Source organism: Physeter macrocephalus, chromosome 20, assembly GCF_002837175.3.
Source record: "Physeter macrocephalus isolate SW-GA chromosome 20, ASM283717v5, whole genome shotgun sequence".
NCBI classification, from domain to species: Eukaryota; Metazoa; Chordata; class Mammalia; order Artiodactyla; family Physeteridae; genus Physeter; species Physeter macrocephalus.
The window spans coordinates 77,205,391-77,221,435 of NC_041233.1; the positions used below are offsets into that span (position 1 = coordinate 77,205,391).

Sequence of the window (16,045 nt, forward strand, 5' to 3'; positions counted from 1 at the left end):
ACAATGGTGTGTTAGTTTCTCCTTTACAACAAAGTGAATCAGTTATACATATACATATGTTCCCATATCTCTTTCCTCTTGCGTCTCCCTCCCTATCCCACCCCCCCTCCCTATCCCACACCTCCTCCCTATCCCACCCCTCTAGGTGGTCACATGCCACCTAGCTGATCTTCCTGTGCCATGCGGCTGCTTCCCAGTAGCTATCTATTTTACGTTTGGTAGTGTATACATGTCCATGCCACTCTCTCACTTCGTCACAGCTTACCCTTCCCCCTCCCCATATTCTCAAGTCCATGCTCTAGTAGGTCTGTGTTTTATTCCCATCATTGCTGTTTTAATTTGCAGTTCTCTAATGAGGTATTGTTTGCCATCTGTATATCTTCCTTGAAGTGTCTCTTCAGGTCTTTGCCCATGTTTTAATTAGGTTGTTTATTTTTTCTTATTGTTGAGTTTCCAGAGTTCTTTGTATAGTTTGGATAACAGTCCTTTATCAGATATGTCTTTTGCAAATATTTTCTCCTATTTTTTTGGTTTATCTTGTCATTCTCTTGACAATGTCTTTTGTAGAACAGAACTTTTTAATTTTAACAAATCTGGTTTATCAAGTATATTTTTCATGGATTGTGTCTTTGGTGTTTTATCTAAAAAGTCATTGGCATAGTCAAGGTCATCTAGATTTACTGTTTTGTTATCTTCTAGGAATTTTATAATTCTGCATTTTACATTTAGGTCTTATGATCCATTTTGAGTTAATTTTTGTGAAGGGTATGAGGTCTATATCTAAGAGTCTTTTGTTTGTTTGTTTGTTTTTGCATGTGGATGTCCAGTGGTTTCAGCACCATTTTTTGAAAAGGCTTTCTTTTTTCCATTGTATTGCCTTTACTTTTTTGTCAAATATCAGTTGACTCTATATATGTGGGCGTATCTCTGGGCTCTCTGTTCTATTCCATTGATCTGTTTGTCTGTTCTTTCACCAGTGTTTTGATTACTGTAGTTGTATAGTAAGTGTAGCAGTCAGGGTAGTTAGTCCTCTGACTTTTTTTTTTTCCTTCAGTACTGTGTTGGTTATTCTTACTGTTCGGTTATTCTGGATATCATGCTTCTCCATATAAACTTTAGAATCAGTTTGTCAGTACCCACACACTTGCTGGAATTTTGATTGGGGTTGCATTGAATCTTTTGATGAAGCTGGGGAGAACTGAGATTTTGACAATATTGAGTCTTCTTATCCATGAATGTGAACTGAGATTTTGACAATATTGAGTCTTCTTATCTGTGAATGTGAAGTATCTCTCCATTTATTTAGTTCTTGGATTTCTTTCATCAGAGTTTTGTAGTTTTCCTAATATAGATCTTGTACATATTTTGTTAGATTTATACTTACGTAATTCAGTTTTGGGAGTGCTAATGTAAATGGCGATGTGTTTTAAATTTCGAATTCCATTTGTTCATTGCTGGTATATAGGAAAGCAATTTACTTATTGAACCTCTATCCTGCAACCTTGTTATAATCTGTATTAGCTGCAGGAGTTTTGTCGATTCTTTTGGATTTTCTTCACAATCATGTCATCTGCGAATAAAAAAATTTTATTTCTAACTTTCCAATCTGTATTCTTTTTATTTCTTTTTCTTGTTTTACAGTATTAGCAGGAATTTCCAGTTTGACGCTGAAAAGGAGTAGTGAGAGGGGACGTCCTTGCCTTATTACTGATATCAGCTGGAAAGTTTCTAGTTTCTCACCAGTAAGTTAGGTGTAGGTTTTTTGTACATGCCCTTTTTATCACATTAAGAAGGTTCCCATGAAACCTGCTGAGAGGTTTTTTTTTTTCTTTAAAATCATGTTGGATTTTGTCACATGCCTTTCCTGCATATATGCATGTGATCACGTGATTTTTTTGTTTTTTTTCTTCTTTAGCCTGTTGATAGGATGGGTTACGTTAATTTATTTTTGAACATTGATCTAGCCTTATCCTTGCATATATGGAATAAATCCCACTTGGTTGTGGTGTAGCATTCTTTTTATACATCGTTGGATTTGATTTGCTAATATTTTGTTGAGGGTTTTTGCCTCTGTGTTCATGAGAGACATTGAAAAGACAGATTTTTATCACTTCAATTTAAGTCTGTCTTGGTTTGTGATGTGTGATATTAATTTTCAAGTTTAGCATGAAAGAAACTTCGGTTCATATTTTCATATGTTTCCTGTGTTTAATGAACCATACCTGCGAGTTGTAAAAAGAAGCTATATTCATAAGTTTTCCAAATGTTTTAACATTGAGTCTCAAATACAAGCTCAGATGTTTTACTAGTAGTTTCAGCAATCATAAAATTATTCTATAAAATTGCTATAAAAGTTTGTAAATGCTTACTCTCAGTTTCAGTTTCTCTACAGAGTAGTAAACGGTTTGTAGAATATCACAGGGCCCTGGACCAAGTTTTGAGTAGCACTGTTAACAATGTACAGTATACTGCTTCTTGTTCCTTTTCTAGTTTTAGCAATCTAAGCCTTAATTCTTAGTCTATAATAGCATTTGTTAGATAGATAGATTGATAGATTTTTAAAACTTTTCATTATGGAAAATTCCAAACATACATACATATAGAGAGACTAGGAGAATGAATGCTCATGTATCCATCACCCAGTTAACAACATATGGCCAGTCTTGTTTCATTTATATTCTTCTTGCTTCTTCCCAGTGGATTATTTTATTAAAGCAAATTCAAGCCATCTTATAACATTGTAAATTATTCAATATGTGTCTCTTTTAAATTTATTTATTTTATTTTATTTTTGGCTGTGTTGGGTCTTCGTTGCTGCACGTGGGCTTTCTCTAGTTGCAGTGAGCAGGGGCTACTCTTCGTTGCGGTGCGTGGTATTTTGGCTGCGTCGGATCTTCGTTGCTGCGTGCGGGCTTTCCCTAGTTGTGGGGAGCGCGGGTTACTCTTCGTTGGGGTGCGTGGCAGGCTCTAGAGCACAGGCTCAGTAGTTGTGGCGCACGGGCTTAGTTGCTCCGCGGCATGTGGGATCTTCCCGGACCAGGGCTCGAACCCGTGTCCCCTGCATTGGCAGGCGGATTCTTAGCCACTGCTCCACCAGGGAAGCCCCAGTATGTGTCTCTTAAGGGAAAAGTACTCTTTTAGAAAAATAGGTACCATACTGTTAATCACACCTTAACATTTTAATAACTTCTTAATATCAAATCAGTGTTCAAATTAATTTTTAACATGTATATAAGTTTTAATATACACACACCCATAGGAATTTGCTGATGGCATCTCCACGGAAATCAGTTCTTTCCTCTATCCCCTGTGATCCTGTAAACTGGTAGATCTAGAAGCTTGATCACATTCAGGTTTGATAACTTACTATTATTTGGCACAAATAATTCATAGGTGGTATGATGTATGGATGTATGATATAGCTTTGTTTTAGAAATAGGATTTTGTTACTGCTTAGATACATTAAGTGATCATTAACTTAATATTAAGTATATATTTAAAATTTGAGCTTGTCATTTGTCACAGATGGAGCAGGGAAAAGTTAAAAAATGTTTTAATTAACTTTGGAAATAGAGTATTTGCTAAATAAATTGAATAAACAAGATTTTAAAGTGAGTCTCTAAAAAAATTTTTATTGGAGTATAGTTGATTTGCAATGTTGTGTTAGTTTAGGTGTACAGCAAAGTGAATCAATTATACATATATCCACTCTTTTTTAGATTCTTTTCCCATATATGCCATTAAAGAGTATTGAGTAGAGTTCCCTGTGCTATACAGTAGGTTCTTATTATCTGTTTTGTATATAAATCCCAACCTCCCAATTTATCGTCCCCCATAAACTGAGTCTTTACATAGAAGAATGTGAGACTTTGCAAGTTAGAGTTAGTGCATGGGGTGGAGATTCTGGAGATCATCTTGTTTAACTCATTTATTTTTTCACAGTTGGGAAAATGGAAGCTCTTAGAGATAAAAATGATTTATTAACTATCTCGCAGATAGTCATTCTTTGCTTTTCTTTAACACAAGGTCATGTATAGGTAGTATGATTAATACACACCTGTCATTTGGGGAGACCTTTCCCTTTATTCAGTTGTCTCACTGCAAATGGAGGGCTTTATTATTTTAATTGACGTACAGTGGTTTCTTTAGTAATCTGGATTAGTGTATTGGTTTAAGAGAAGTCAGGCTGACTTTTATTAATAATATTTTCTTCCCCAGGGATTGCCTCCAAAGTAAAAAATACTTAAGGCATTTTATAGTCTAAAGTCGTGATAAATACCTCAGATTGGTGGGGTTTTTTTCCACTCAATTTTATGTGGAAAATTTAGTATATCTTGTTTTATAAATAACTTTTTAGGTCCTGCTTACTTAACTTTTTAGGCATTTTGCAGTAGTTCTCAATCTAGATAAGCTTTGGGAAGATTCTCTGTAATTTTAAAAAGCTAAAATGTGAGCAAACTGTGTGAGAACAAGTTTCTTATTTTTTTAAGTTTGCTTGTTTAGATATTGTATGTTATTGGTTATCTAGGAAAGACTGTTTGGTGAGGCACTACATGCAGTTTATTAATTGTCCAAATTCTGGATAGTGGGAATAAGTGACTATGGGCTGCAGTATAAATGTATTTTTATTACATTGTCTGTCTAGTACAGACTTTGGAGCCAGAATGCCCAGGTTCAAATTCTGGCTCTGCCACTTAGTAGCTTTGTGACTTTGGGCAAGTTAATTCAGCTTCTCTTTTCCTGTTTCCAGTCTTTAAAATTGGAGATAATAGTAGTACCTGTTTCATAGGGTTCTGAAGATTAGATTACCTGATGTATAGGCACAGTGCTTAGAACAGTGTCTGGCATACAGTAATGCTTAAGTGTTAGCTATTTTCTTTTCTTAGTTGGACAAGGCTGAGCCTGGCAAAGTTGTGAAGTAGACAGAGTTGGACTGGACATACATCCATCTCTAATGGTTGGGTAAGCAGTCCTTTCAACCTGCTGCTGTCTTTGGCATTCCTTCCCAGGTTGCCCTTTGCTAAACTTTTGCCTACTTGTTCTCCCTGTCTCTGCAATGAAAATCCAACTCACAAAATCCCCACCCTACTTTCCTGTTATTCATTACAGTAGGAATTGTGAAGAAAGTAATCTAATTGAATGACTTCACACTATTAATAAATAACACTTGTAAATAATTTGTCTTTATAAAATAAGTATTTTAATTCAACTAACTTTAGGGGATTAGATGTTAGGGAAAATGACCAAGAAATTTGAACAGAGTCGAGGTATTGGGGGAACAAGATGTTTTTGGACAAGAGAGTTGCTCTGAGTTGGTTTTGCCTTGGAATATTTCATTTGTTTGTGCCTGCTTTTCAAATCGTTTTCTTTCTTTTGTATTAGAACTCACTGATTATTTAAAAATTTCTACCCCCCCCCTTTCTCTGTCACATAGGTAACATAGTGTTTGGTTAAAAAGGTGGCCTTTAGTTGGACTAGGTTTAGTAGTGACTGTTGGTTGGTTCCTGTGGATATTATTAATTGGGACTAATTTGTTCAGTGTGAACAGAGAATAGATACGATGATAAAAGAAATCAAATTCTGAATGAAGTAGCATGTTCACAGCTTTTGCGAAAGTTGTTTTATTGTATTTTAAATGCTGGCTTTATATGCAGTCTTGGAGATAATCTCCCCATTTCCATGTACGTTTAAGAAAGCTGTAGTCATCTTTCATCTACTTAAATCGCAGGTGTCCTGAGTACAAGGACAGTATTTTATCTACGTGGTTATATCTCTCCACGTTTCTGAGTGCGTAGTAGACCTTCAGTAACTTGTCATAGGTTGTTAACGTTAAATTAGTTTTGTTTGGGATTATAGTTTGGGGTACGTGATTGACCTGTGATGTATCTGAAACTGTGTAAAGGAATCATGCTAAGATGGGTTCTACAGTAGCTCAAGATGGATCTATGTATCTGTCTATGTATCTATCTGTTACTCCTCCTTCCTTTCTAGTTACTGTCTAGGAACTGGAGAGTACAGAGGAAGTTGATGAAATTACAGATAAAGCCCAGTATATAAAGAGGTAGAATTCCTCCAGAAATGACTAGAAGATAGATTTTTAAAAAGGAGCATTGCTATTGTTTTGTGTAAGATTTGACACACTGTAAGTTAATTTTGTGTCTTTATATCTTCTTCCATTTTAATCAGTGGATTACTAATTATCTAGCGGTTTAAAGAAAAACCATTAGCATTGTAGCTATTATTAGTTTTCCTAATTAACACCATGTTGACTTACTATTAGGTTTCCTAATTAACACCATGTTGACTAAGTCCCTTATATTTTAAGGACTTAGGTTTGGTGGAATGAAGTTAGATGTACTGGTTGTACTGGTAATTGCCTTAGTTAATTAAGGCATAGCTCCAGTAAGGCCAAGGTCACCATGACAGGTGTTATTTAACTGTTATTATTTTAACCAAATTAATTTTGTCTAGCTTGTCCACACATTCCTTGGAAGGGGCCTTCTTAGCAAATCTCATTAGATGCAGATGACATAGATAACAGTGATCTCTGTATGGGAGGAAGGTCAGCATATTTTGGGGTCTCACTGATTCTTAATCATGTATACATAATTTCACGAAGATTTAGGACTTTCAGAGGATATTTAATGATCACAAAGGTTTGTGCACTTGTGCCCTTAACACCACAGGATTTGAATAGTTACCCAGCTCATGCGTGCCTTGGCTTGGTACCTAGGTGTTAGAGGCAGACACTTTGTACTGAGGTCTTACCGCAGGAGTGGATCCCATCCTCTAGAATTTCTCCTTTTTCTTGAAATTGCTCGAAAGCTCCACTCCTTTCTTTGTTCAGGTCACTCAACATGGTCTCTTCTCTGGATTTTACTAAACATAGGGCTGGTCCACATTCCATGCCACTAGAATCCCTGAGCCAAAGTATGTATGTATGTGTGTATTTATTTATTTATGGCTGTTGGGTCTTTGTTGCTGCGCACGGGCTTTCTCTAGTTGTGGCGAATGGGGGCTACTCTTCGTTGCGGTGCGCGGGCTTCTCATTGCGGTGACTTCTCTTGTTGCGGAGCATGGGCTGTAGGCGCGCGACCTTCAGTTGTTGTGGCTGGCGTGTTGGGCTCAGTAGTTGTGGCTCGCGGGCTCTAGAGCGCAGGCTCAGTAGTTGTGGCGCACGGGCTTAGTTGCTCCGCGGCATGTGGGATCTTCCCGGACCAGGGCTTGAAACCGTCTTCCCCTGCGTTGGCAGGCTGATTCTCAACCACTGTGCCACCAGGGAAATCCCTGAGCCACAGTTTTTGAGAGTTTGGCTACCTGATTGAAAATTGAGGGGAGGAAATGATATGGGGAAGACACACAAGTCAGTGTTCCAGAAACTAGCCCCAAGAAGACATACAGTAGGTGCCAAATGTTGATAGAAGTGTGGTTGCTTGGAGTGTACTTGAAATGATTTGAAAAAACTTTACGAGAGAGATGAGATTAGAACTGAACCTTAAAGGATGGGTAGGATTCGCCAGAACTGAGTGTGTGTCTGTTGTGCTTGTTTTTCTAAGGTAGTCCCTTCACGTGTGTATTGTGGAGGGATGGTGGTACCTGAGTCTGGGGTGTGTGTGGTGTGTTTGTATGCTGGTAAGGAGTTGAGAGTTTATACTGTTACAGAAGAGCTTCAGAAAGAGGGACTTGTTATTAGGAGGATTATTTTGGTAATGGTGAGCTGGATGGATTTAGAAAGGGAAGGCGCTTAGGAGGCTATTATAGTAGTTCTGACCTGAACTGCAAATGGGTTGATGGCAGCTGAAATGGAAAGAAAAGGACTGATTGGACAGAAACCACTAGAAAGAATCTATGGGGAGAAGGCAGAATTCAAGATAAGTCTGAGTTTCTATGCTGGATGCAGTAGTATTAGTGGTGTCCTTAATGGAAACTGGAGAGAGAAGTCAGGCTAGGGGTTTGTTGTGAGAGGAAGATAAGAGGATTTTAATATAGGATGTGACAAGATATTGGAGCCCGGAAATGAGGTGAGATTTGTAGATAGAGAGTTCACCAGTGCTTCTAGTTTTAGCTCTTTTTTTAAAAAAATAAATTTATTTATTTTATTTATTTATTTTTGGCTGCCTTGGGTCTTCGTTGCTGCGCGTGGGCTTTCTCTAGTTGCGGCGAGCGGGGGCTACTCTTTGTTGCGGTGTGTGGGCTTCTCATTGCGGTGGCTTCTCTCCTTGCGGACCACGGGCTCTAGGTGCGCGGGCTTCAGTAGTTGTGGCGCGTGGGTTCTAGAGCGCAGGCTCAGTAGTTGTGGTGCACAGGCCTAGTTGCTCTGCAGCGTGTGGGATCTTCCCAGACCAGGGCTCGAACCCGTGTCCCCTGCATTGGCAGGCAGATTCTTAACCACTGCGCCACTAGGGAAGCCCCGCTTCTAGTTTTAGCTTTCATATTTATTCCCCTAAAATGCTTTCTGAGCATTTTAAAATCTTCATAGATTTATGTTAATTAATATTTATATCAACAATTTATATTAATAAATTAATATATTACTAAATATAGACTTAATATTAATAAAGCTAATATAAAACCGAAAGACTGTCAGTGCTTCCTTTGGATAACTGCTCATCATTTGACACTAACTGGCAACTGAACTTCTCTCAGTTTGTTTCTCAAGGAGTTTGTGCTTGGTGAGGGTCATTTCACTTCTCTAGTCTCTCTCTCAGGGTTTTAGTAGGCGGTTGGGGGAATTTGTAGTGTAGCTACAATTTTGAGTAATTGACTTCAAAATAGGTATATTTATTCTGCATTGTTTAGTAGTGCTTCACAAATATGGTCTAATTAATTCACTACTAAGCATGACAGTATAAAAAATGTTCAGTTATGAGCCCCTCCCTTTCCCTAGCCATTAACCCATACATCATAATGCTCATGCTTTTATTATTGTTTGAACTGGGAAGTATATAATCAAAAGCAGTTATGAATTTAATACTAGAAAATGGTTGCTATACTTGGAGACATTATTCAGTGTGTCTACAGGTAGAGGTTGATGTATAAGTAGATTCATGGACTCTTTGGTCCACAAGATGGGAACTGCTGATTCTGCGTTTGAACCAAGGAATATTTGTTTTAAGAGTAGCACTTGTGTCTAGCTCTGCTTAAAGAAGATCCATATTATACAGATTTTATTGTTGCTTTGTGTACCGATTAATTGAAGTATGATTCACTGGCTAGAATTTGGAAATCTATTTTATGCAGAAGTAGACTTGTAAATTAAATTTACTTGAGTATATGAATATATGTTAACTTGAAAGCTATTTAGTAATTGTTTTATTTCAATGCACAGTATTAACTCTCAGAGCTGTTTGCTATTAAAAATTATTTCATGTTCTTTTTGACATCTGGTAGAAAAAGTGTACTCAGTGTTAATTTTACCTCAATAATGCAAAATCACACAGTTGAACTGATGTTATCTTTACTCTTGCATTCCATTTACTGTTACCACAGGTACAGATGACTCTCTCAGATAATCCTCTCCAATGAATTTTAGCTTTTGGTTGTGAAAAACCAATAATCCTAAGACAACGTCTTAATTCTCCATAGAGTTGGTACCGTGTACATCGTTATCTAATATAATGCACTTATCTTAAAACTCTTTTTTAATTTTTTGGCCGCACCACGCAGCGTGTGTGATCTTAGTTCCCCTACCAGCGATCGAACCCATGCCCCCTGCATTGGAAGCGCATGGTCTTAACCACTGGACCGCCAGGGAAGTGTCCCAAAACTCTTGAGCTTGGTTTTGGTATTGCTTAGTTACCTGAATTTGGGGGAGGGGTAGGCTATTTACCAGGCATATATGACAATGATTCTTTATTTTTTAATGACAGGTTTCTTTTTTGTTTGTTTTTTGTCAGACATGGACATTTAAGTATGTTATGCTGACACATTAATTCCATGAAGATTAGTTAATGTACGGCCATAAACTATTTAGTTGAGCCTACATCAAAGTAAGACTTAACAAAGCAAGCATGAATTTTTGAATGTGAATATTTTAAATGAAATACTGAAATTACGTATAGCCTTGGATATGTTCATTATGTCATTTGTTTTTGTCATAAGTTTCTGCTTGCTCATTTTAGTTTACAATAGCGTGAGCAAGTAATTTATTTATATTTCATTCCTGAGAAACCAAAGGAAGAAACTGCCTAATGAATATGAAAGCTGCCATTAAATCTCAATTGTCCATTTTATGGATGCTTTTATGATTATATTTTATGATGCTTTGCCCTTCAAAACACTTCCGGATTGCTGTCAAATGGTGTTTAATCAGTATGTACAAACTAAAGTGAAAAATCTAAGCAGATAAATATAAATTACCTGGGTTAGAGAAAAAGTTGCTGAAAGAGAAAAAGACTTCAAAGTTAAATATAAGCTATATATTTTTGCTTTTTCTATTTACTTGGTTTATGCTCCCTTTCCCCCTTCAATAATAACAAGTAATTCAGTAGGAATTAACTTATTAGGACTACCAATTTAAGATTCATGATAATAATAGTGCACACACACATATGTTTAAGGTTTTAGGGGAAAATATCTTTAGTATGTCTGATTTGACTGACCAGCCCAGTCAGCTGATTTTATTGCTGTGTTAAATTAAAATTCTGAATATAGTAGTCCATTATTAAAATAAATGAGTAGGATTAAAATAGAGAATTTATTAAAATAAAGCCTTTTAAAAAAATAAATACTTTTGGATAAAGTAACAGGCTTCAAGTGAAATTCAGTTTTGGTCTCCTTTACAGGAATAGCTATTCACAGTCATACAGAACCACTTACCACGTTTTGCAGTATCTCCTGAGGAAGTCAGAATCTGAGCCAGCATGACGACTGAATCTTGTCTTTGGTCTGATTTATAAGCTGTAATTTTATTCTGACCATGTGCAAGGTGGAGGCTATAGCATGGAAACTAAAATCTTAGTAAGTGTGATTTTTATTTTAGCTATTAAATAGTAGCCTCTCTTACAGTGAATTTGTCCTCTTAACAAAGTTTACACTATAAAAGGGGTGAGGACTTGGCAAGCAGGGACATAATACTACACTTATAAAGTGAAAGATTTTGCTTTCCAGGTTCAGGAAAAATCCCTGAGAAAGAGAAGGAGAAGCTTCTGTTACTCTGCCTAGAATTTCTTTGACTTTTCTGGTTACAAATAGGTGGCAGGATGATACTAATTTAGTTGAGAAGGGATTTAAGAAAATGGAGAGGCTGGCTTTAGTGGCCAGTGTCTAAATTCAAGCCATTAAAAAAAATTATTATTACATTTGCTGTGCAAGTTGCTTCATCTATAAATTAGTTGTCATTAAATAATAGTCTTCATTGTATTGCAGTGTTAGGAGGCCCAGTGTAGAATCCTAGGAGCCTTTTAAATAGTTAATGTTTTTAATATGAATTGAGAGTATATTTTAAATATTGAAAATAAATATTCAAAATTATATTGGAGCAATTATGGTAGTTGTTATGTCAGGGGTGTTTCATCAGTTGATTGTCCCAAGTATAGGTGATGTGCAGTTTTTATTTTCTGCACTCTAGACAGAACAAGATTTTGAGGATATAGGCTATCAAGAAACATTATCTCTGTTTCACAGTGTTACTTTTTTTTTTTTTTTTTTTTGTGGTTCGTGGGCCTCTCACTGTTGTGGCCTCTTCCGTTGCGGAGCGCAGGCTCAGCGGCCATGGCTCATGGGCCCAGCCGCTCTGTGGCATTTGGGATCTTCCCGGACCGGGGCACGAACCCGTGTCCCCTGCATCGGCAGGCGGACTCAACCACTGCGCCACCAGGGAAGCCCTCACAGTGTTACTTTGTTAATTGTAAGGATTACTACTTAACATTTTTCTTTTCTACCTGTGCTTATTAAGGACAGTGGATAATTAGCACATTTAGGCTGCTTTTCTCCCTTACCAAGAATGATAGAATTGACTGTTTGATTTTCTGAATTCTTTAGTGGATCAAACATTGTGGTACTATACCTAGATAGCATAATAATCTATGTTGCTCATAATTGGAGAATGGTTATGTGTTTAAGATACTTGGTTTGTGGTCTGTCCCTTCCCTTTGAATCTTTTAACTATTGGTTATTTTTCTAAATTGATGGTGATGACCTGGCTGAGATTAAACATTTCTGTTAGAGGATTCCTGATTTAACCTCATTCCCTCTTAGAATAAGCCTCCCTTTATCTTCTGCCTTTTCTCTTGCATTCCAAAGTACAGTTTCATTAAATCCCCAGGTCTAAGATTTTTCTTTGGGAACTTATGTACAGTATCTCTCTGGAAATTTTAAGAAAAGGTAGTTGAGTGTGAAATGTTACACGCATCTTTTGAGAAATTGAGGTTTTACAAGTTGAAGGGTACTTTTATATTTTGGGCATGTTTTCAGGGGTGGGATTATGTAGTTATTGTTTTAATAACCATGTCCTAATTATTTATAGCTTCCTGCCTGACATAACTCACTTCAAGAAGTGCACAATGTCAGAACGTGGAATTAAGTGGGCTTGTGAATACTGTACGTATGAAAACTGGCCATCTGCAATCAAGTGTACTATGTGTCGTGCCCAAAGACCTAGTGGAACAATTATTACAGAAGATCCATTTAAAAGTGGTTCAAGTGATGTTGGTAGAGATTGGGATCCTTCCGGCACCGAAGGAGGAAGTAGTCCTTTGATATGTCCAGACTCTAGTGCAAGACCAAGGGTTAAGTCTTCGTACAGCATGGAAAATGCAAATAAATGGTCATGCCACATGTGCACATATTTGAACTGGCCAAGAGCAATCAGATGCACTCAGTGTTTATCCCAGCGTAGGACCAGGAGTCCCACAGAATCTCCTCAATCCTCAGGATCTGGCTCAAGACCAGTTGCTTTTTCTGTTGACCCTTGCGAGGAATACAATGATAGAAATAAACTGAACACAAGGACCCAGCATTGGACTTGTTCTATTTGCACATATGAAAACTGGGCCAAGGCTAAAAAGTGTGTTGTTTGCGATCATCCCAGACCTAATAATATTGAAGCAATCGAGTTGGCAGAGACGGAAGAGGCTTCTTCAATAATAAATGAGCAAGACAGAGCTCGATGGAGAGGAAGCTGTAGCAGTGGCAACAGCCAAAGAAGATCACCGCCGACTACGAAACGGGACTCGGAGATGAAAATGGATTTTCAGAGGATTGAGTTGGCTGGTGCTGTTGGCAGCAAGGAGGAACTTGAAGTGGACTTCAAAAAACTAAAGCAAATTAAAAACAGGATGAAAAAGACTGATTGGCTATTCCTCAATGCTTGTGTGGGTAAGTTTCTTCATTTTTTGAATGGGGTGGGAAAAGATATTTAAAATGACATGAAAGATATAAGGAAGGTCAGTATTATTTAGTATTTAGTTCATTCAGCATGATAGCTATACTCCCAGTATGCATGCATAAGAATCTCTGTATTTGTGATCTTGTCATAACGTTGTCTTAAATTGCCTCCCATTTCATTGTGCATGTGTCTTTCCATCATTAGAGAGAAAACCTTTTAAGTTATAGCAAAGATTTTTACATATCAGTAGTAAACCGTATACCTGGAGTTTAAAACTGCTACTCTATTTATTGTAACAAGATGTGACTGAGGAACACCAGCTGCTGCTTCAGAGTGTTTGTAAACAGTGTGAGCGTCTTGTGATGATAGAAGCTTTAGTCAGATGTTAAAAATATCACAAAAATGTGTGACTCCAAGAAGTTGAACAAACATAATTTTGACCTTGAAAATACTGATGTTAATTTAACATGAATGTCATGTAGTGAATATTTGCAAACTTTATGGAACTGATTTCACGTGGCCAGTTGATTCCATAGTTCAAATTATGATTTGTTTGTTTTGTGTTTTAGTGCTTTCCTAAGGAAATTCTGGATATTGGTCTCAGTCTCTGGCTCAGAGCTGTTCAGGGACAGAGATGTGTTGAGAGAGTAAGGTTTCCTTCAGTTATTGACCTTGTGAGTTAATTATTCGTGATGTACTTCACAAAAGCAGTTGCTTGACTCCTCTCTATTTTTTTTCCCTCCCCCTCTCTTTTTTTTGAATAGGTTAGTTATTTGAATTATGTGATTTAAATTATTTGGATGGGGTGCTTACTTTGACATTAAGTTTTGTAAAGAAAATTTTGAGTAACTACTAAAGTTAAATCTGTGTGAAACAATAGCTAAGCCTTCAACATGGCTTAGCTGTGTATATATATTTTTTCAGTACTAATTTCTTTTGTTTATCACCCTGAATATAGCCCCAAGAATATGGAATACATAATTATATGAACCTGCAAGTCCTAAGAGTAGATTTCAAGAAATCTCAGTTTTTTAATTTTAGTTTTGTCCTGGCCAAAAAAAAAAAAAAAAAAAAGTCCCAGTTGATGAGCCCTTATGAACACCAAACACAGCAGGCACTTAGTAACTGTTAGCTCCAGTGTTCTCCTGTCCTGAGGACGAGGGATGAAAGCACACTGAGCTGTCTTCAGCCATCTGTGCTGTCCCATTACATCCCATTGATTTTTTTCTCTCCCCAAATTGAGGTACCACAGATGGTGTGAATGTCTTTTTTTTTTTTTTTAAACCAGGAGCTACAAAAGGGTTTTATTTATTATGAATTTTTAAAAATTGAGGTCAAATTCACATAACATAAAATTCATCATTTTGAAAATGAACAATTCAGGGGCATTTAGTGTATCCACAGTGTTGTACTACCACCACCTCTGTCTAGTTCTGAAACATTTTCATCACCCCAAAGGAAACCCTATACCCATTTAAACAGTTACTCCACATTTTCTCCTCCCCCAAGTCCCTGGTAATCACCAGTCTGCTTTCTGTTTCAGTGGATATACCTATTCTGAATGTTCCATATAAATGGAATCTTACATTGTGTGATCTTTTGTATCTAGGTGTGATTGTCCTTTAATTACCTGTATGCCTTTTGGAACACTCTTAAAATTATTTTTGCAGGCAGTAGCGTACTATGTAAATGCTAACTACAAGGTGGTGTTATAGTACATGTAAATTTATAGATGGTAATGAATGAACTACACTGCAGTGATTTTTAACCTCTTTTGGGGTCATTGTTTCTTCAAGTTAGTGGATCGTATGATAAGAACTCTTGCTTTGAAATATTTTCTCCCCTTGACACACACGTTAGACCAATCAATATATCTTTGTCTTTATGGCTATTATTTCTTGTCTTTGTGACTATTGTGTCTTCTTGGTGCTGCCTTTATTTCTTTACATATACCTACTTCTTTTGGATAACCATCCTTGTACCTCTTTGCATTCTTACAGCTGAACAAAAACTTCTCCCAGTAGGACCAATATTAAATTTGGTCTTATTTCATTTATAAAACAGTTTCTTTGTCATTAAATCCGCATTCCCACATACTCCAGAGTTTCTAGGTTCTTAGGGCCAAGGATTGATCGTAATTGGTTCTTGGTAATGTGGATTCTGTCTTTCCTATCAGCAAATATTTTTGACTATTCACTGTATAATATGGTTCTCAACTGTTGTAGAAAGATTATGTCTTTATTGGGTAGTCATATCCTGATTTATAAATATCCTTGAAATATGTTAAAAACTTTTAGTTGCTTACATTGTGTTGGGTTAACGGAAGTCCACAGGTATTGAAAATTAATCTTTTTTTGTTTGTTTTTTGGCCACACCGTGTGGCATGCGGGATCTTAGTTCCCTATCAGGGATCGAACCCGCGCCCCCTGCAGTGGAAGGCGGAGTCTTAACCACTGGACCACTGGGGAAGTCCCCGAAAATTATTCTTTACTTCTCCCTTTCTACCTGTCTTTTGCTCTCCACATTTCATTAGATATGGTATATTATGGTTTATCGATGTTAGGCATTTAAGAAAACCATCTTAGTGTTTTCTCTGGCAGCACATATACTTAAAAAATCATCTCCAAAGTACATACACTAAGTATAAAATGTATACTGTGCATAAAATTTATACTAAGTATAAAATGTGAGACTTTCCCATTTGAAATTGAAATAAAA

At 36.9% G+C, this 16,045-nt stretch overlaps 1 protein-coding gene across 1 annotated transcript in view; it reads left to right on the forward strand.

The window, feature by feature from the left end:
* The window catches only part of ZRANB1 (zinc finger RANBP2-type containing 1), a 72,153-nt gene that overhangs the window by 11,967 nt on the left and 44,141 nt on the right, over nt 1-16,045 (forward strand). The window contains exons 2-3 of the mRNA XM_024121463.3: nt 10,785-10,959; nt 12,467-13,317. Of these exons, the coding sequence (XP_023977231.1) occupies nt 10,919-10,959; nt 12,467-13,317 (892 nt within the window). The 5' untranslated portion in view covers nt 10,785-10,918. The remainder of the gene's footprint in view (nt 1-10,784; nt 10,960-12,466; nt 13,318-16,045) is intronic.